The sequence below is a fragment of the Gymnoscopelus microlampas genome (genome assembly GCF_963454915.1).
Source record: "Gymnoscopelus microlampas genome assembly, chromosome: 9".
NCBI classification, from domain to species: Eukaryota; Metazoa; Chordata; class Actinopteri; order Myctophiformes; family Myctophidae; genus Gymnoscopelus; species Gymnoscopelus microlampas.
In genome coordinates this window covers 11,543,549-11,557,470 of record NC_139946.1, presented here as the reverse complement: position 1 = coordinate 11,557,470, position 13,922 = coordinate 11,543,549, and the positions used below count along the sequence as shown (strand labels likewise).

Here is a 13,922-nt window from a genome sequence, read left to right as displayed (position 1 = left end):
GTGACTGCTTAAATCAGCCCTGGCCTACAAGGTCAAATTCTTCATTGAGGCCAGAGCTACAGTAGGCTATAGACCAATTATTTGTTTACCAACATTGAGACTGGATGCACAGGTGATTGTTTCACGCAATCAATTCTCAACCTGTTGTTTCGGGGTGCGCTGGTTTCAGCACACCCCAACCCCCTCTTTTGTGTTGGCTAGTGAGGCGCGTCCTAGCGAGTCCTGACAGAATGGGTTTCATTGCGCGCACACTGGTTGCACGCATACTGGTTCTTATCAGTGTGACGTCGTCTGTTAAGGGGTCTATATACAGCTAATTCAAACAATGCATCCGATATAATTTTGTGTGCAAATATTTGTCATCAATATTCTATTAGCAAATTGCTCTGAAAGTGTAGGCCGTGTCAATATAGAGTACAGAAGTCCTGACGTCACTCGTTCATCCCCTGGTTTGTAAAGTAATTTCTCTATGGAGAATAACATTGTGTCATCATAGAATCGTCTCATATAAGAATTGGGGTCCAAAACTAAACAAACTGTCTTGGCGAAATTTTCAGGGAGGAGGCTTTGTATCGTTTATGATAGTCAGTCACTCATATTTGATACAGTCGGTTATTGGCGAAAATGTAACTAATTCACCGTCAGTTGATGCTTCATATCCATAAGAGTAAAATCGCCGGGGTTTTTTGTTTATTTTTGGAACACAGTTCTTATTTGACGCGATATTAAACACATCTATGGGAATTTAGAACGGGGGGGGAACCGCGACCCAGGTAGTAGGATGTGTAAATGACGTCAGACTTCGGTGCTCTATTATCTTAGTTATGCGAGTCACAATGGATTGTTACTGAACACCTCCTCAACCCATGCCCTGTAGGCGGCTGAGCGCATGTAGACATCAGGTCTACGGGGGTCAGCACACCGCCTCCCAGAGAAGGAGACAACACCTGCTGAAGTTCCGTTACACACCAAGGGGCCACCAGAATCCCCCTGTAGAACAGATAACATACAGGTAGTCACGTCATGTCGGTTTGGGTGATAGACTGGCAGTGGTGGAAAAAGTACTCACATTTTCAATACTGTAAAAAGTACAAAGTATAGGCATCAAATACTTAAAGTGCCTAAGTACATATTGTATGATATATGATAACTTACTCATTAAGTTATCATATATATTTTTAAATAGCAGATCTACAAGCTCACAACGCGTCGTGATGCAAAGCATTGTGAGCTTGTAGATCGTCTATTTTCAAAAAGTCAATGTTTAAATAGGGCTGAAGCGGTTTGTGTATGTTTTGTAATAATAATCAAAATCTACAAAGTAACTGGTAACTAAAGTTTTCAAATAATTGTAGTGGAGTAAAAGTACAATATTTGTCTCTGAAGTGGAGTAGAAGTAAAAGTAGGCCTATTGAAAATTGGGAATACTCCAGTAAAGTAAAAGTACCTCAAAATTGTACTTAAGTACAGTACTCTTGCTCTGTAAAGCACTTTGAGCTGCATTTCATGTCATGAAAGGTGCTATACAAATAAAGTTTATTATTATTATTACTTGAGTAAATGTACTTAGTTACTTTCCACCACTGTAGACTGAGGTATAGATGATACTATTAATAGCTGATCACAATTCAGTTTGTGGTCATACCGAGCAGAAGCCTTCATGGGTGCCAACAGGTCCTGTGGCACAAACCATCTCCGCGGTGATGGGATAAGGCTCCCATCTACGACGGCACACTCCCTTTGACAGGATGTCTGCTTCGACCTCTTGTAGTTTGTCAGGGGAGGTGTCGTGGTCCCCGGTGTTGCCCCAGCCAGCTGTGCTGCACACATCGGATGGTCTTGGCCCTTGTTGTAACAGAGGGATCAGCTGTACCGCACTGGTCAGTTTGGCTCGGGCATCCAGCTGAGAGACGAGAGTTTTAATGAAGAAATTCATTTGGTTCATTCCAAAATAACATATCCACCATTTGGATGAACATAAAATATGACACATTTTGACCACTTTTCACCCAACCTATTCATGTCATTATAGATGGGGATAAAAAAATAAATTCAAAGAATGCAAAACATAAATAGAAAAGGTCATTTTAGGTCTCTATCTACACTAAAAAACCTTATCCTCACATATATAACCTCAGATATCCTTACCTTAAGAAGCATGACATCATTTTGCACTTTCCCATCATTGTACTGGGGATGTTGAATCTGTCGGCTGACAGTGAATGATTGTTTTGTCTCCTCATTAGCTGACAGGGAGTGGGCTCCAAGAACAACTTCCACTCGACTGAAATCAAAACAGGAATATGGTAAGAAAATCTTTAGTCTGTGTGCTATATGCTTATAGCCTGGCTCCACCCCACCTGAATATGCTTATCTTCTACATTTATTATCACTTTTAACCTCAGAGTCATTCAGCGACAGTGTTGAGGAGATTGCTACTTGTTAACAGCTTTAGTCTAGGAACAGTGGTGGAAAGTAAGTACATTTACTCAAGTACTGTAGGCTATTTAAGTAAAACTTTGTGGTACTTTTACTTCTACTCCACCATATCTCAGAGGCAAATATTGTAGGCCTACTTTTTACTCCACTACAATTATTTGAAAACATGAGTTACTAGTTACTTTGTAGATTTGAATTATTATTACAAAACATACATTAACCACTTCAGACCTATTTAAACTTTGCCTATTTGAAAATAGCAGATCTACAAGCTCACAACGCTTCGCGGGTGTGAGCTTGTAGATGTTGAATGAAGGTCTCACCCAGGTGCCCTATCACAGTGGGCTGCTGTGAGCACAAAGTCCTCCCTCACCAGCACCCCCCCACAGAAGTGTCGCCTTCCCAGCTGTAACGAGGCCATGTAGGGGCGAGAGTTGGGGGCAGCCTCTCTGCCTCCAACAATACCCACCTTGTAGCCATGGGCTCCTGCAGGGAACAGAACGCTTGAGTATTTGCTCTGTATAGGAAAGTAACTTAGTGCTCAAGTACTGTACATATAAAGCAGTGGTTTTCAACCTTTTTCGCGTCAAGGACCCATTGACAAATATTAGCCCATTTGAAAAGATATGGCAGGGACTCAACCATTTAGATTTCTTGGGGGTCCCAATCGACACTGTATCACCATCATCAGTGTTCATTTAACTCTGAGAGTGTACAAATGGAACCAAATGGACCCGTTAGGGTCCATTTGGTTCCATTTGTACACTCTCAGAGTTACAGACATATAAGGGTCAATTTGGTTGCTAACTATTAATTTGGCTGGGGACCCCCTGGAACCCCCTCAAGGACCACTGGTGGTCCCCGGACCACTGGTTGAAAACCCCTGCTATAAAGTACACATTTGAGGAATTTTACTGGAGTATTTTCAATTTTCAGTACTTTTACTTCTACTCCACAACATCTCAGTGGCAAATATGTTGTACTTTTTATTCCACTACAATTATTTGAAAACTTTAGTTAGTCACTTTGTAGATTTTTTTTGTTATTACAAAATTTGCATTAACCACTTTATCCCTATATACTTTGGCTATTTTAAAATAGCTGATCTACAAGCTCCCTTTGCGACGCGTTGTGAGCTTGTAGATCTGCTATTTTTTTTTAAAGATTTGTATACATTTTGAACACTTGTGAAATGGGACATTCTGCATAATGAGTACTTTTACTTTTGGTACTTTAAGCACATTTTGATGCCAATACTTTTGTACTTGTACTCAAGTAAATTTAATTACTTAATACCGGCCTTTTACTTGTAACAGAGTATTTCTGCATTGCAGTATTGATACTTTTACACTCACATCATTAAACATATGAATAAATGAGCTTGTTTTTAATAATTCTGAAGTGTTCCTTACCATGTAGGGTGATGAGGAGGAGCAGGGCAAAGCTGATTGCCATGGTCTTTGGTCTAGTGATGTCTGAGTTGTGTTGAAGGAATATATATAACATCCATGGTTCCTCATTACTTACTCTTCCTCATTACTTCTCTTCATTTGGAAACATGCTAATTTAGTTGCTACACGAAAACCGTTTAAGTGATTAAAGAAGCACGTTTTGAAACTCACGGTTTTAGGGTTTCAAAATAAACTGAAATATCTGCATGTTTAAAAAATTACATTAACTGGAAGCTCTGGAAGACGTACTCAGCCTTCTGAAAATGTAGACATTATGTTTTGTTTTTACTCATTTTTGTTATGTATTAAGAGCCATACATTTGTTCAACAAAAGTAAAAGTTTTTAGGAGGATTAAAAAATGTGAATAGAACTTCTTCAGGAATCAACCACACCCCAGAAACGTTAAACATTTAAACCACTTCAGCCTGCAGACTGGGTTGTGTGAAGACATGCTTTGAGCAATTTTGTGATGTTGAAATTTTCACGTCTTTCTCTACATGGTTGTGCATATTGTCTCTGTCGAGTGGAAACCTCATGTCCAAAACTGTTACTTTTCAAGATTAAAATTCAAAAACAGCAAAAGTGCTGTTTTTTTTCTTCTTCTGAGTTGTTCCTCCCCCGATATAAGAACAGGGGTTGATTAAGGACAATGCAAATAATGTGACTTTACTTGACTTTTGACCAGCTCTTAGCTAGGTCATGAACCCATGCTGCAAGTATGTGGTATATTCACCAAGAAGCTGAACCCCCACCTGTATGGTCTATTATAAAACTTTAGATTTATGATGATATGATGATATCGTTTTTATTAATCAGTACCTCAGTTTACCCAACAGGGGGAGAATGAGAGTCATACATAATAGGATTACAAGAGGAGCACCTAGATCCCCATATGAACCCAAATAATCTTGCTAGTCTGTAAGAGTGTGTGCCAATTTCCTCTTCCTCTTCAAACCAATATTTACCAGCTTCTAACATTGTTGTTGTAAGCATACAAATACTGTGCTGTAATATTCCACATCCACATATTCTAAGTAGTTATTTCTTCTTGCAAATGACTTCTCTTTTTGTCCAAGACATAAGAACTACACAAAGCACAAGAACGTGTTCATTGTTCATCATGTCGGTAGGAGATTCAAATAGGTAACATACTGTGTAGGAAGTCACGGCTCTATATGCGTCCCAGCCTCTTAGCGGCCTGTGTGGTTTGTACATGTACACAATCTTGTGGTCATATGACCTCTTTTATAGAGGTCGCAAGGTCTGTGAATGTGATTCCATTTATACTGTATGTGCCGTTTACAGGGTATCATGCATGTGCAGATGATGAACCAGTGAAAGAGATGTACCATCCCCAAAACATCCCTGAATTAGGGGGCTTGGGAAGTCTGTAAAAATGCTACTTTAGAGGACAGCAGCACCACCTGTCTTTTTGTGATGCAATACTTGAGAATGACATCCGAACTGACTGGGTTGACATTGAGACCATACTGGCTGAGATGTCCAAATAGATTCCAAAGGTGGGACAGATGTCCTGCCGTGGAAGTTCTGGATGTCCAGGAAGACAAAAGGGAATGTAAGGTTTTTAAGCACCGAATCCATAGTCACAGTAAAGTTTGCACTATGTTCTTGGGGCTGAACAGCATTTGCAGAAATTCAAACAACCCAAAAGGGACAGCAGTTGAGCACTAGCACAAGCATTAAGCATAGAGCATACAGCAATCACATCCAACCGATGGTTGGATGTGATTGTTTAGGTGGACCCGGAAGGTCCCCTGTCAAGCCTGCCTGAAATATCCTATATGTGGGACGAGGTACCCACATAGCAAAATTGCCACACAGACCCAATAGCTAACTAACTAAGCTTTAGTTGCGAAAACACTGCATACCTGCATTCAGACATGATGTATTTGCACCGTGAAGAACCACAGAACCCATACTAGTTTCCTGACTGACTCAGATGGACTCAGTGGTGTTTCAAACTCAGGAAGCCACAAATGCAGGTCTATTGATCACATTTTAAATCCAAACGTTGATCATGTACAATACGTATATGATGTGTTCCTTATGTGCCTCGCCATTCTGTGAACCGCCAAACATCGCCACTTTCTGCTCTGTTTTGTTGCTTTGTGCCTGGCTGGACACCTCAGATGAGAATTCCAAAACCAAACCGTCCACAAAAACGGTGTTTGGTGGCAGAGTTTCATGCATGTTTGACACAAGTTTCTTAATCTAAGCTTGCTAAGCCTAGAGACAGAAACTTTACGTTGAGCACAGTTCACTTGCGTTGTCAATTCTGCTTGCCGTGACTCTTTAGCTTTACTGATTGGTTATATTGTTTTTAACCCTTGAAGTTAAACAGCGGATCAGCACAAGCTTATTGCCATCTCTGTCTTTTGTCACTCCTTTTGCACTCATTGGTTACTAGTTGCCGTACCTTCCGTAGGGCTTATATGGAAGCTTAGCTGACCAATCAGCACAAGCTAAAGCTGTATCCTCATAAGGATACAGCCAACACATTCAACTTCAACTCAATTTCAACTTTATTTCAACTTAAGTTGAACAGAAGGTGCCCTATACAGTATATAGCAGCAATTCTCATTCCCAACTCATCACATACAGTGCTGATACTTAATGGTCAGGATGAACTGGGTAACTCTTTAGCATCGCTTTTCAACATTCAGGGTAGTCTGAGTCACATGACCAATGGAACATGAAAGGCTGTCCTCGGCATCAGCATTGGATGTGAAAGGTATCTGACCGGGCGAAAGGTACCTGACAAGTCCCTCACTCCTAAGTCTCAACAAGTTGGTTCTTGATAGTGAGAATGTGTTGATAATATGCAGCCGACCAATCAAGACAGCTAAAATGCCACTGGCTGAATTGAAACTGCTGGCAGAGGAACTTGTATGAAACCAGGGCAACGATCATGCTGATGCTTTGGGGTGCATGGAACTAAAACACTGAGCAGAGAAGAGCTACGATATGGTTCACAGAATGGATGAGTAATGGCGAAGATGGCAGCCAGCAGCATGTGGCTGCCATCAACCAACTCCCGCCGCACACTGTCGGGGAATCCCGGCGGGACTACTATTTTGTTGATGGGACAGTTCCTCTGTCACAATCGTGGCCCCTGCCCTCTGTATGCCCTGCCCTGTGTGCTTTCCCCCTTGAGCTTCCCAGTCCCTCCCGTCTCCTCTTTGGACTCTGATTGCCTAGAGTGCACTCACCGGCAGGTGTCAGCCTTGCCTAGCTGGCTAACGAGCTCCAGAGACAACTGTCTGTGACTGCTGTCAGTGCTTGTTCATTCTCGTGTCATGTTGTTACTAATTAGTCTGATTCTGTGTGTGTTCAATTGTAGTGTATGCTTTCAGTGTGTGCTTGTGGTAACTGTTGGTAAAGTCGCAGTTAATTGTCCTTCTTGGTTTCCTGTGTATATATACCTGGGAGAGAATGTCAAAAATCATGAAGAATATGTTTGATTTTTGGCATGGTGTTAGGTATGGGCATAAGGTTTTCAAAAATCATGATAAACGAGTTGGGCTCAACATTGTGGGCAGGCACTTGCTAAATCTGGGCACCTAAGTAGAGTGGGCACTTGGTAAATTTGAGCATCAATCCAGAGTGGGCACTTCTCACTGGTTTACCATTTAATCCTGTTGCATTGATTTAGCTCATTGCACAACAGGTGTCTAATTATTTTGACTCAGGCAGGCCAGATGTGACTGCTTAAATCAGCCCTGGACTACAAGGTCAAAGTCGTCATTGAGTCCAGAGCTACAGTATAGGCAGGGTTGGGAAGTAACGGATTACATGTAACGCCGTTACGTAATCAGAGTTAAAAAAAAAATGGTAACGGTAACGTTTTACAGTAGCCTACATTTTAAAATTAGTAATCTGGATTACAGTAACGGGGGTTACAGAAGGATTACATTCGCCCTTCCCTTCATCAATTTTACAAACAAGTTATACATTATTATAACACCAAACAACCACCAGCCAGAGCGCACACTCCGCACAGGCTGCAATGGATTCGTGGAGACGGCCAGGGCGCAAAGCGCACCTCTGTCAATACGGTAGACACCAGTTCTCTGGGCCCAGAGACGTGCACACATAGACACTAGGTAGTGCTTGAGCACCTGCCCGTTTGCCCTCTGGACAGCAATGTGCCCTTTTGAAAGTTCGTTTTTTAACAGTGTACAGTATGTGGCCCATGGTAACATCGATCAATTCTGGATTAAAAGCTTCTAATATTCCCCAAATGCGCGTTGTAATGTTGTCAAACATTCCCGTACGTGCCCTGCGCAGCCCCTCCCTTCCCTGCTCTCAACATGAACGCGCAGCGCAGAGCAGACAATCAGTTTGAGTGAAGCCAAGCAGCAACACACACACGACACGTTCGTCCCCTGCATGGGGTTTCACTTCTCTTTCATGCCATTTCTGCACTGATTGACAGCCACCAGGTAACAAATACAACAAGTGTATTGTTTAGTCCCCTAAATCAGATGCCAAACTATAACTTCACTCTTCTTTTCTTCAATTTCTTGCATCCATTTAGTCTCGTTGTGCAGAAAGTCTCATTCAGCGCAGCTGTGCCTTAATTAGCGTTTTCCAGTGGTGGAAAAGGTACTCACATTTCTAGTAAAAGTAAAAGTATCAATACTGCAATGTAGAAATACTCAAAAAAATATTTACTTGAGTAAAACTACAAAAGTATTGGTACCAATATGTACTTGAAGTACCTTAAGTAAAAGTGCTCATTATGCAGAATAGGCTGAGATAAAACATAAGTGAAACGCTGCACATAACCAGTGGTAGGTTTGATTTCAAGCCTATATTCCAGCTAGAGAGAGAAACCCCAACGTCGGATCAACAGCAATACAAATTAATAACTGCAAACAAATTCAAAGTTTAGGCAATCAATATCATACAAAAGTAGAGAGAAGCTGTGACCTCACGCTCTGATGGACAATACATGTAATCCTTTTGCAAACAATATCCATGCTCTCTTCATGTGTCAACAATGATCCAAATGGGAAGTTTATTTCAGCAGATTGAATGTGACAGTTTGACATCGTTTGTACCGTTTTTGGTGCGCAGCTCCTCTTTAAGTTAATTGCCTTCACCTGTTGAGCTGCTGGCTTGCTGCGCACAGCAGGGCAGATCTCCGCCAGGCCAGGGTGACCCACCCAGGCCCATGAAATCCAAAGGCATAGTAGCCCATTAGAATGAAATCTGCTCAAACTGACTCATACACTGATATTTGTTTGTTTTTTTGTTTAATATTTGTATTAGCTATAATTATGAATGATTGAGAAATACTATATTTTAAATAGTGAAAAATCAACTAAAGTCATTAATAGTGCAAGTTCAATCACATTTCATTTGAATGAAAATAACTTGTGGGGGAAAATAATGTGCAAATATTTGTCATCAATATTCTATGAGCAAATTGCTCTGAAAGTGTAGGCCGTGTCAATATAGAGTACAGAAGTCCTGACGTCACTAGTTCATCCCCTGGTTCGTAAAGTAATTTCTCTATGGAGAATAACATTGTGTCATCATAGAATCATCTCGTATAAGAATTGGGGTCCAAAAATAAACAAACTGTCTTGGCAAAATTTTCAGGGAGGAGGCTTTGTATCGTTTATGATAGTCAGTCACTCATATTTGATACAGTATGTTATTGGCGAAAATGTAACTAATTTGGCGGAAGTAACATTAGCGTTTTCTCACCGTCAGTTGATGCTTCATATCCATAAGAGTAAAATTGCCGTGGTCATTTGTTTATTTTTAGAACACAGTTCTTATTTGACGCGATATTAAACACATCTATGAGAATTCAGAACGGGGGGGGGGGGGACCGCGACCCAGGTAGGATGTGTAAATGACGTCAGACTTCGGTGCTCTATTATCTTAGTTATGCGAGTCACAATGGATTGTTACTAAACACCTCCTCAACCCATGCCCTGTAGGCGGCTGAGCGCATGTAGACATCAGGTCTACGGGGGTCAGCACACCGCCTCCCAGAGAAGGAGACAACACCTGCTGAAGTTCCGTTACACACCAAGGGGCCACCAGAATCCCCCTGTTGAACAGATAACATACAGGTTAGATGCACTTTATTTAGGTATACTAGTCATTTGATTGATTGATTGATTGATTGATTGAATAGCACTGTCTTGGCCCATCAGTGAATAAACACAGACCCTTGTTTGTCGGTTTGGGTGATAGGCTGGCAGTGGTGGAAAAGGTACTCACATTTTCAGTACTGTAAAAGTACAAAAGTATAGGCATAAAAATATACTTAAAGTACCTAAGTAAAAGTATTCTCTCTAAAAGTATTAACTCATTAAGTTATCATATCTTAAATAGCAGATCTACAAGCTCACAACGCATCGTGATGCAAAGCATTGTGAGCTTATAGATTGTCTATTTTCAAAAAGTCCATTTTTTAAGTTTTGTAATAATAATCAAAATCTACAAAGTAACTGGTAACTAAAGCTTTCAAATAATTGTAGTGGAGTAAAAGTACAATATTTGTCTCTTTGTGAAGTGGAGTAGAAGTAAAAGTAGGCCTATTGAAAATTGGGAATACTCCGGTAAAGTAAAAGTAAGTTACTTTCCACCACTGTAGACTGAGGTATAGATGATACTATTAATAGCTGAGTAATAACAATTCAGTTTGTGGTCATACCGAGCAGAAGCCTTGGGTGCCAACAGGTCCTGTGGCACAAACCATCTCCGCGGTGATGGCAACACCCCTCCATCTACGACGGCACACTCGCTTTGACAGGATATCTGCTTCGACCTCTTGTAGTTTGTCAGGGAAGGTGTTGTTGTCCCCGGTGTCACCCCAGCCAGCTGTGCTGCACACATCGGATGGTCTTGGCCCTTGTTGTAACAGAGGGATCAGCTGTACCGCACTGGTCAGGTTGGCTCGGGCATCCAGCTGAGAGACAAGAGTTTTAACCCATTTAGACCGGGAAAGAATCTGTGTCATTTTTAGATTTCTTTGGCTATACAAAAATAGCAGATATACAAGCTTGTAGATCTTCAATTATGTTTTTTTTTAATCTTGAACATTTGTGCAAATATTTGAATATACATATTTTTTTAAAGTGAATATTTTTAACTCAAATCTTTGCTTCTGGGGGAACAACATATTTTGAGATGGGGGTCGGTGGCCAAATACATTTTATTTTGGGGGGGATCCTTGACATGAAAAAGTTTGAGAACCACTGATATAGAAACATGTTTTTCAAAAAACTGTTAGGATTTAGAAGACATTTGTAGAATCCCCAGAAGCAAAGATTTGAGTTAAAAATGTTCGCTTTAGAAAACGTATATATTCAAAGATTTGCACAAATGTTCAATATTTTTCAAAAATAGCCTAAAGAAATCTTAAAATGACAGGCAGATCCGTTCCCTTAATGGGTTAATGAAGAAATTAATTTGGTTCATTCCAAAATAACATAAAATATGACACATTTTGACCACTTTTCACCCAACCTATTCATGTCATTAGATGGGAAAAAATAAATACATTCAAAGAATGCAAAAAAAAGAATAGAAAAGGTCATTTTAGGTCTCTATCTACACTAAAAACCTTATCCTCAGATATATAACCTCAGATATCCTTACCTTAAGAAGCATGACATCATTTTGCAATTCCTGATCATTGTACTGGGGATGTTGAATCTGTCGGCTGACATTGAATGATTGTTTTGTCTCCTCATTAGCTGACAGGGAGTGGGCTCCAAGAACAACTTCGACTCGACTGGAAATCAAAACAGGAATACGGTAAGAAAATCTTTAGTCTGTGTGCTATATGCTTATCTTTTACATTTATTATCACTTTTAACCTCAGAGTCATTCAGCGACAGTGTTGAGGAGATTGCTACTTGTTAACAGCTTTAGTCTATGAACAGTGGTGGAACTTTACTTTTACTCATTACTGTAGGCTACTTAAGTACAAATCTGAGGTACTTTTACTAGTATGTCCGATTTTCAATACTTTGACTTCTACTCCACCATATCTCAGAGGCAAATATTGTAGGCCTACTTTTTACTCCACAATTATTTGAAAACAAGTTACTAGTTACTTTGTAGTTTTCAATTATTATTACAAAACATACATTAACCACTTCAAACCTATTTAAACTTTGCCTATTTGAAAATAGCCGATCTACAAGCTCACAACGCATTGCGAATATTCTAATACAAATATACACATGATTCCTTGTGAAACAGGACATTCTGCATAATGAGTACTTTAACTTTTGGTACTTTAAGTATGTTTTAATGCCAATGCTTTTGTACTTTTACTCAAGTTAATTTTGAATACCGGACTTTTTACTTGTACAACAGAGTGTTTCTACACTGCAGTATTGATACTTTTACTCAAGTAAAACATTTTTTTTTACTTTTCCCACCACTGCCTATATGAATATCATCTTGACTTATTCCACAAACTGTGTAGCGTTTTCTAGTTTAGTGAGAAAACACACAGGGAGAGATAGTGTTGAATGAAGGTCTCACCCAGGTGCCCTACAGTGGGCTGCTGTGAGCACAAAGTCCTCCCTCACCAGCACCCCCCCACAGAAGTGTCTTCCTCTCAGCTGCACTGAGGCCATGTAGGGGCGAGAGTTGGGGGCAGCCTCTCTGCCTCCAACAATCTTGGAGCCATGGGCTCCTGCAGGGAACAGAGAAGATGTATGCTTGAGTATTTGCTCTGTATACGGTACCTACTGCAGAATCAGAATCAGGTTTATTGCCACATCACAGGTTTACAATGTAAGAAGTGGGCGAAATTTGCTTTTGTACATCGTTCCCATCGCAACGTTATTTCCATAGAAAGAAGAGGGTGAGGAAGAAGAGGGGGGGGGGTAAGTGGAAAGCAAGAGAACAACAAAATAGCCAAACAAGTTATCTACATATTTACACTAGTACCTGGGATAAAAATATGACGAAGGTGCCTGAGCATAGCAGCAATATATACTGTGCATGATATACTTATGGACGTTAAGGTGCTTAGAGAAAAAAAAAAAGAAAAGCACAATAATAGACAAAAAAGTGCTTTATAAATGGGATTAAGGTGCAAATGTCAGTGCGTGTCCACCGCATAATCCACATAAAATGGACTGACCCTGGTATAATCCACAAGTAGTTCCATAAGGGAGAGCAGTGGTGGAAAGTAACTAAGTAGTAGTGCTCAAGTACTATACCTATAAGTACACATTTGAGGAATTTTACTGGAGTATTTTACATTTTCAGTACTTTTACTTCTACTCCACTACATCTCAGAGGCAAATGTTGTACTTTGTATTCCACTACAATTATTTGAAAACTTTAGTGCTGTTATTTTGATACACTCACATCATTAAACGTATGAATAAATTCGTTTTTTTATTAATTCTGAAGAGTTCCTTACCATTTAGGGTGATGATGAGGAGCAGGGCAAAGGTGATTGCCATGGTCTTTGGTCGAATGATGTCTGAGTTGTGTTGAAGGAAAATATATAATATCCATTGTTCCTCATTACTTACAGTACTCTTCCTCATTAATTCTCTTCATTTGGAAACATGCGGTTCATTTAGTTGCTACACGAAACCGTTTAAGTGATGAAAGAAGCGCGTTTTGAAACTCATGCTTTTAGGGTTTCAAAATCCTGAAAGCTGAAATATCTGCATGTTTGAAAAAATACATTAACTGGAAGCTCTGGAAGACGTACTCAGCCTTCTGAAAATGTAGACATTATGTTTTGTTTTTACACATTTTTGTTATGTATTAAGAGCCATACATTTGTTCAACAAAAGTAAAAGTTTTTGGAAGGATTAAAACATTTGAATAGAATTTCTTCAGGAATCAACCACAACCCAGAAACGTTCAACATTTAAACCACTTCAGCCTGGAGACTGGGTTGTGTGAAGACATGCAATTTGAGCAATTTTGTGATGTTGAAATCTCACTCGTCTTTCTCTACATGGTTGTGCATGTCGTCTCTGTCGAGTGTCCAAAACCGTTACTTT

At 40.1% G+C, this 13,922-nt stretch overlaps 1 protein-coding gene across 3 annotated transcripts; it reads right to left on the bottom strand.

The window, feature by feature from the left end:
* Window positions 1-279: 279 nt before the first annotated feature.
* Window positions 280-13,403, bottom strand: LOC311051836 (serine protease 57-like). Of its 3 annotated transcripts, none has more exons than XM_084066496.1 (5): window positions 13,325-13,403; window positions 2,763-2,925; window positions 2,149-2,284; window positions 1,646-1,903; window positions 280-990 (listed from the first exon to the last, which is right to left on the bottom strand). In XM_084066496.1, exons 1-5 carry the CDS (start codon window positions 13,365-13,367, stop codon window positions 832-834), a joined length of 759 nt encoding a protein of 252 aa, XP_083922622.1. In that variant the 5' UTR covers window positions 13,368-13,403; the 3' UTR covers window positions 280-831. The 3 variants fall into 3 exon arrangements, with proteins under 3 accessions (XP_083922622.1, XP_083922621.1, XP_083922623.1); XM_084066495.1 differs by lacking the exon at window positions 13,325-13,403 and adding an exon at window positions 3,852-4,204 and having other exon boundaries at window positions 283-990; XM_084066497.1 differs by lacking the exons at window positions 280-990; window positions 1,646-1,903; window positions 2,149-2,284; window positions 2,763-2,925 and adding exons at window positions 8,901-9,979; window positions 10,589-10,843; window positions 11,536-11,671; window positions 12,433-12,586 and having other exon boundaries at window positions 13,325-13,368.
* Between the last annotated feature and the right edge of the window lie 519 nt (window positions 13,404-13,922).

What these genes read in the sequence shown, in the direction of transcription:
- LOC311051836 (XM_084066495.1), bottom strand. Translation starts at nt 3,945, where the DNA reads ATGTTATATATATTCCTTCAACACAACTCAGACATCACTAGACCAAAG. An exon ending in CACTGTGATAGGGCACCTGG is followed by an intron (nt 2,285 to 2,762) that starts GTGAGACCTTCA and finishes TTTTGATTTCAG; the next exon opens with TCGAGTGGAAGTTGTTCTTG. An exon ending in CCCATGAAGGCTTCTGCTCG is followed by an intron (nt 991 to 1,645) that starts GTATGACCACAA and finishes TCTGTTCTACAG; the next exon opens with GGGGATTCTGGTGGCCCCTT.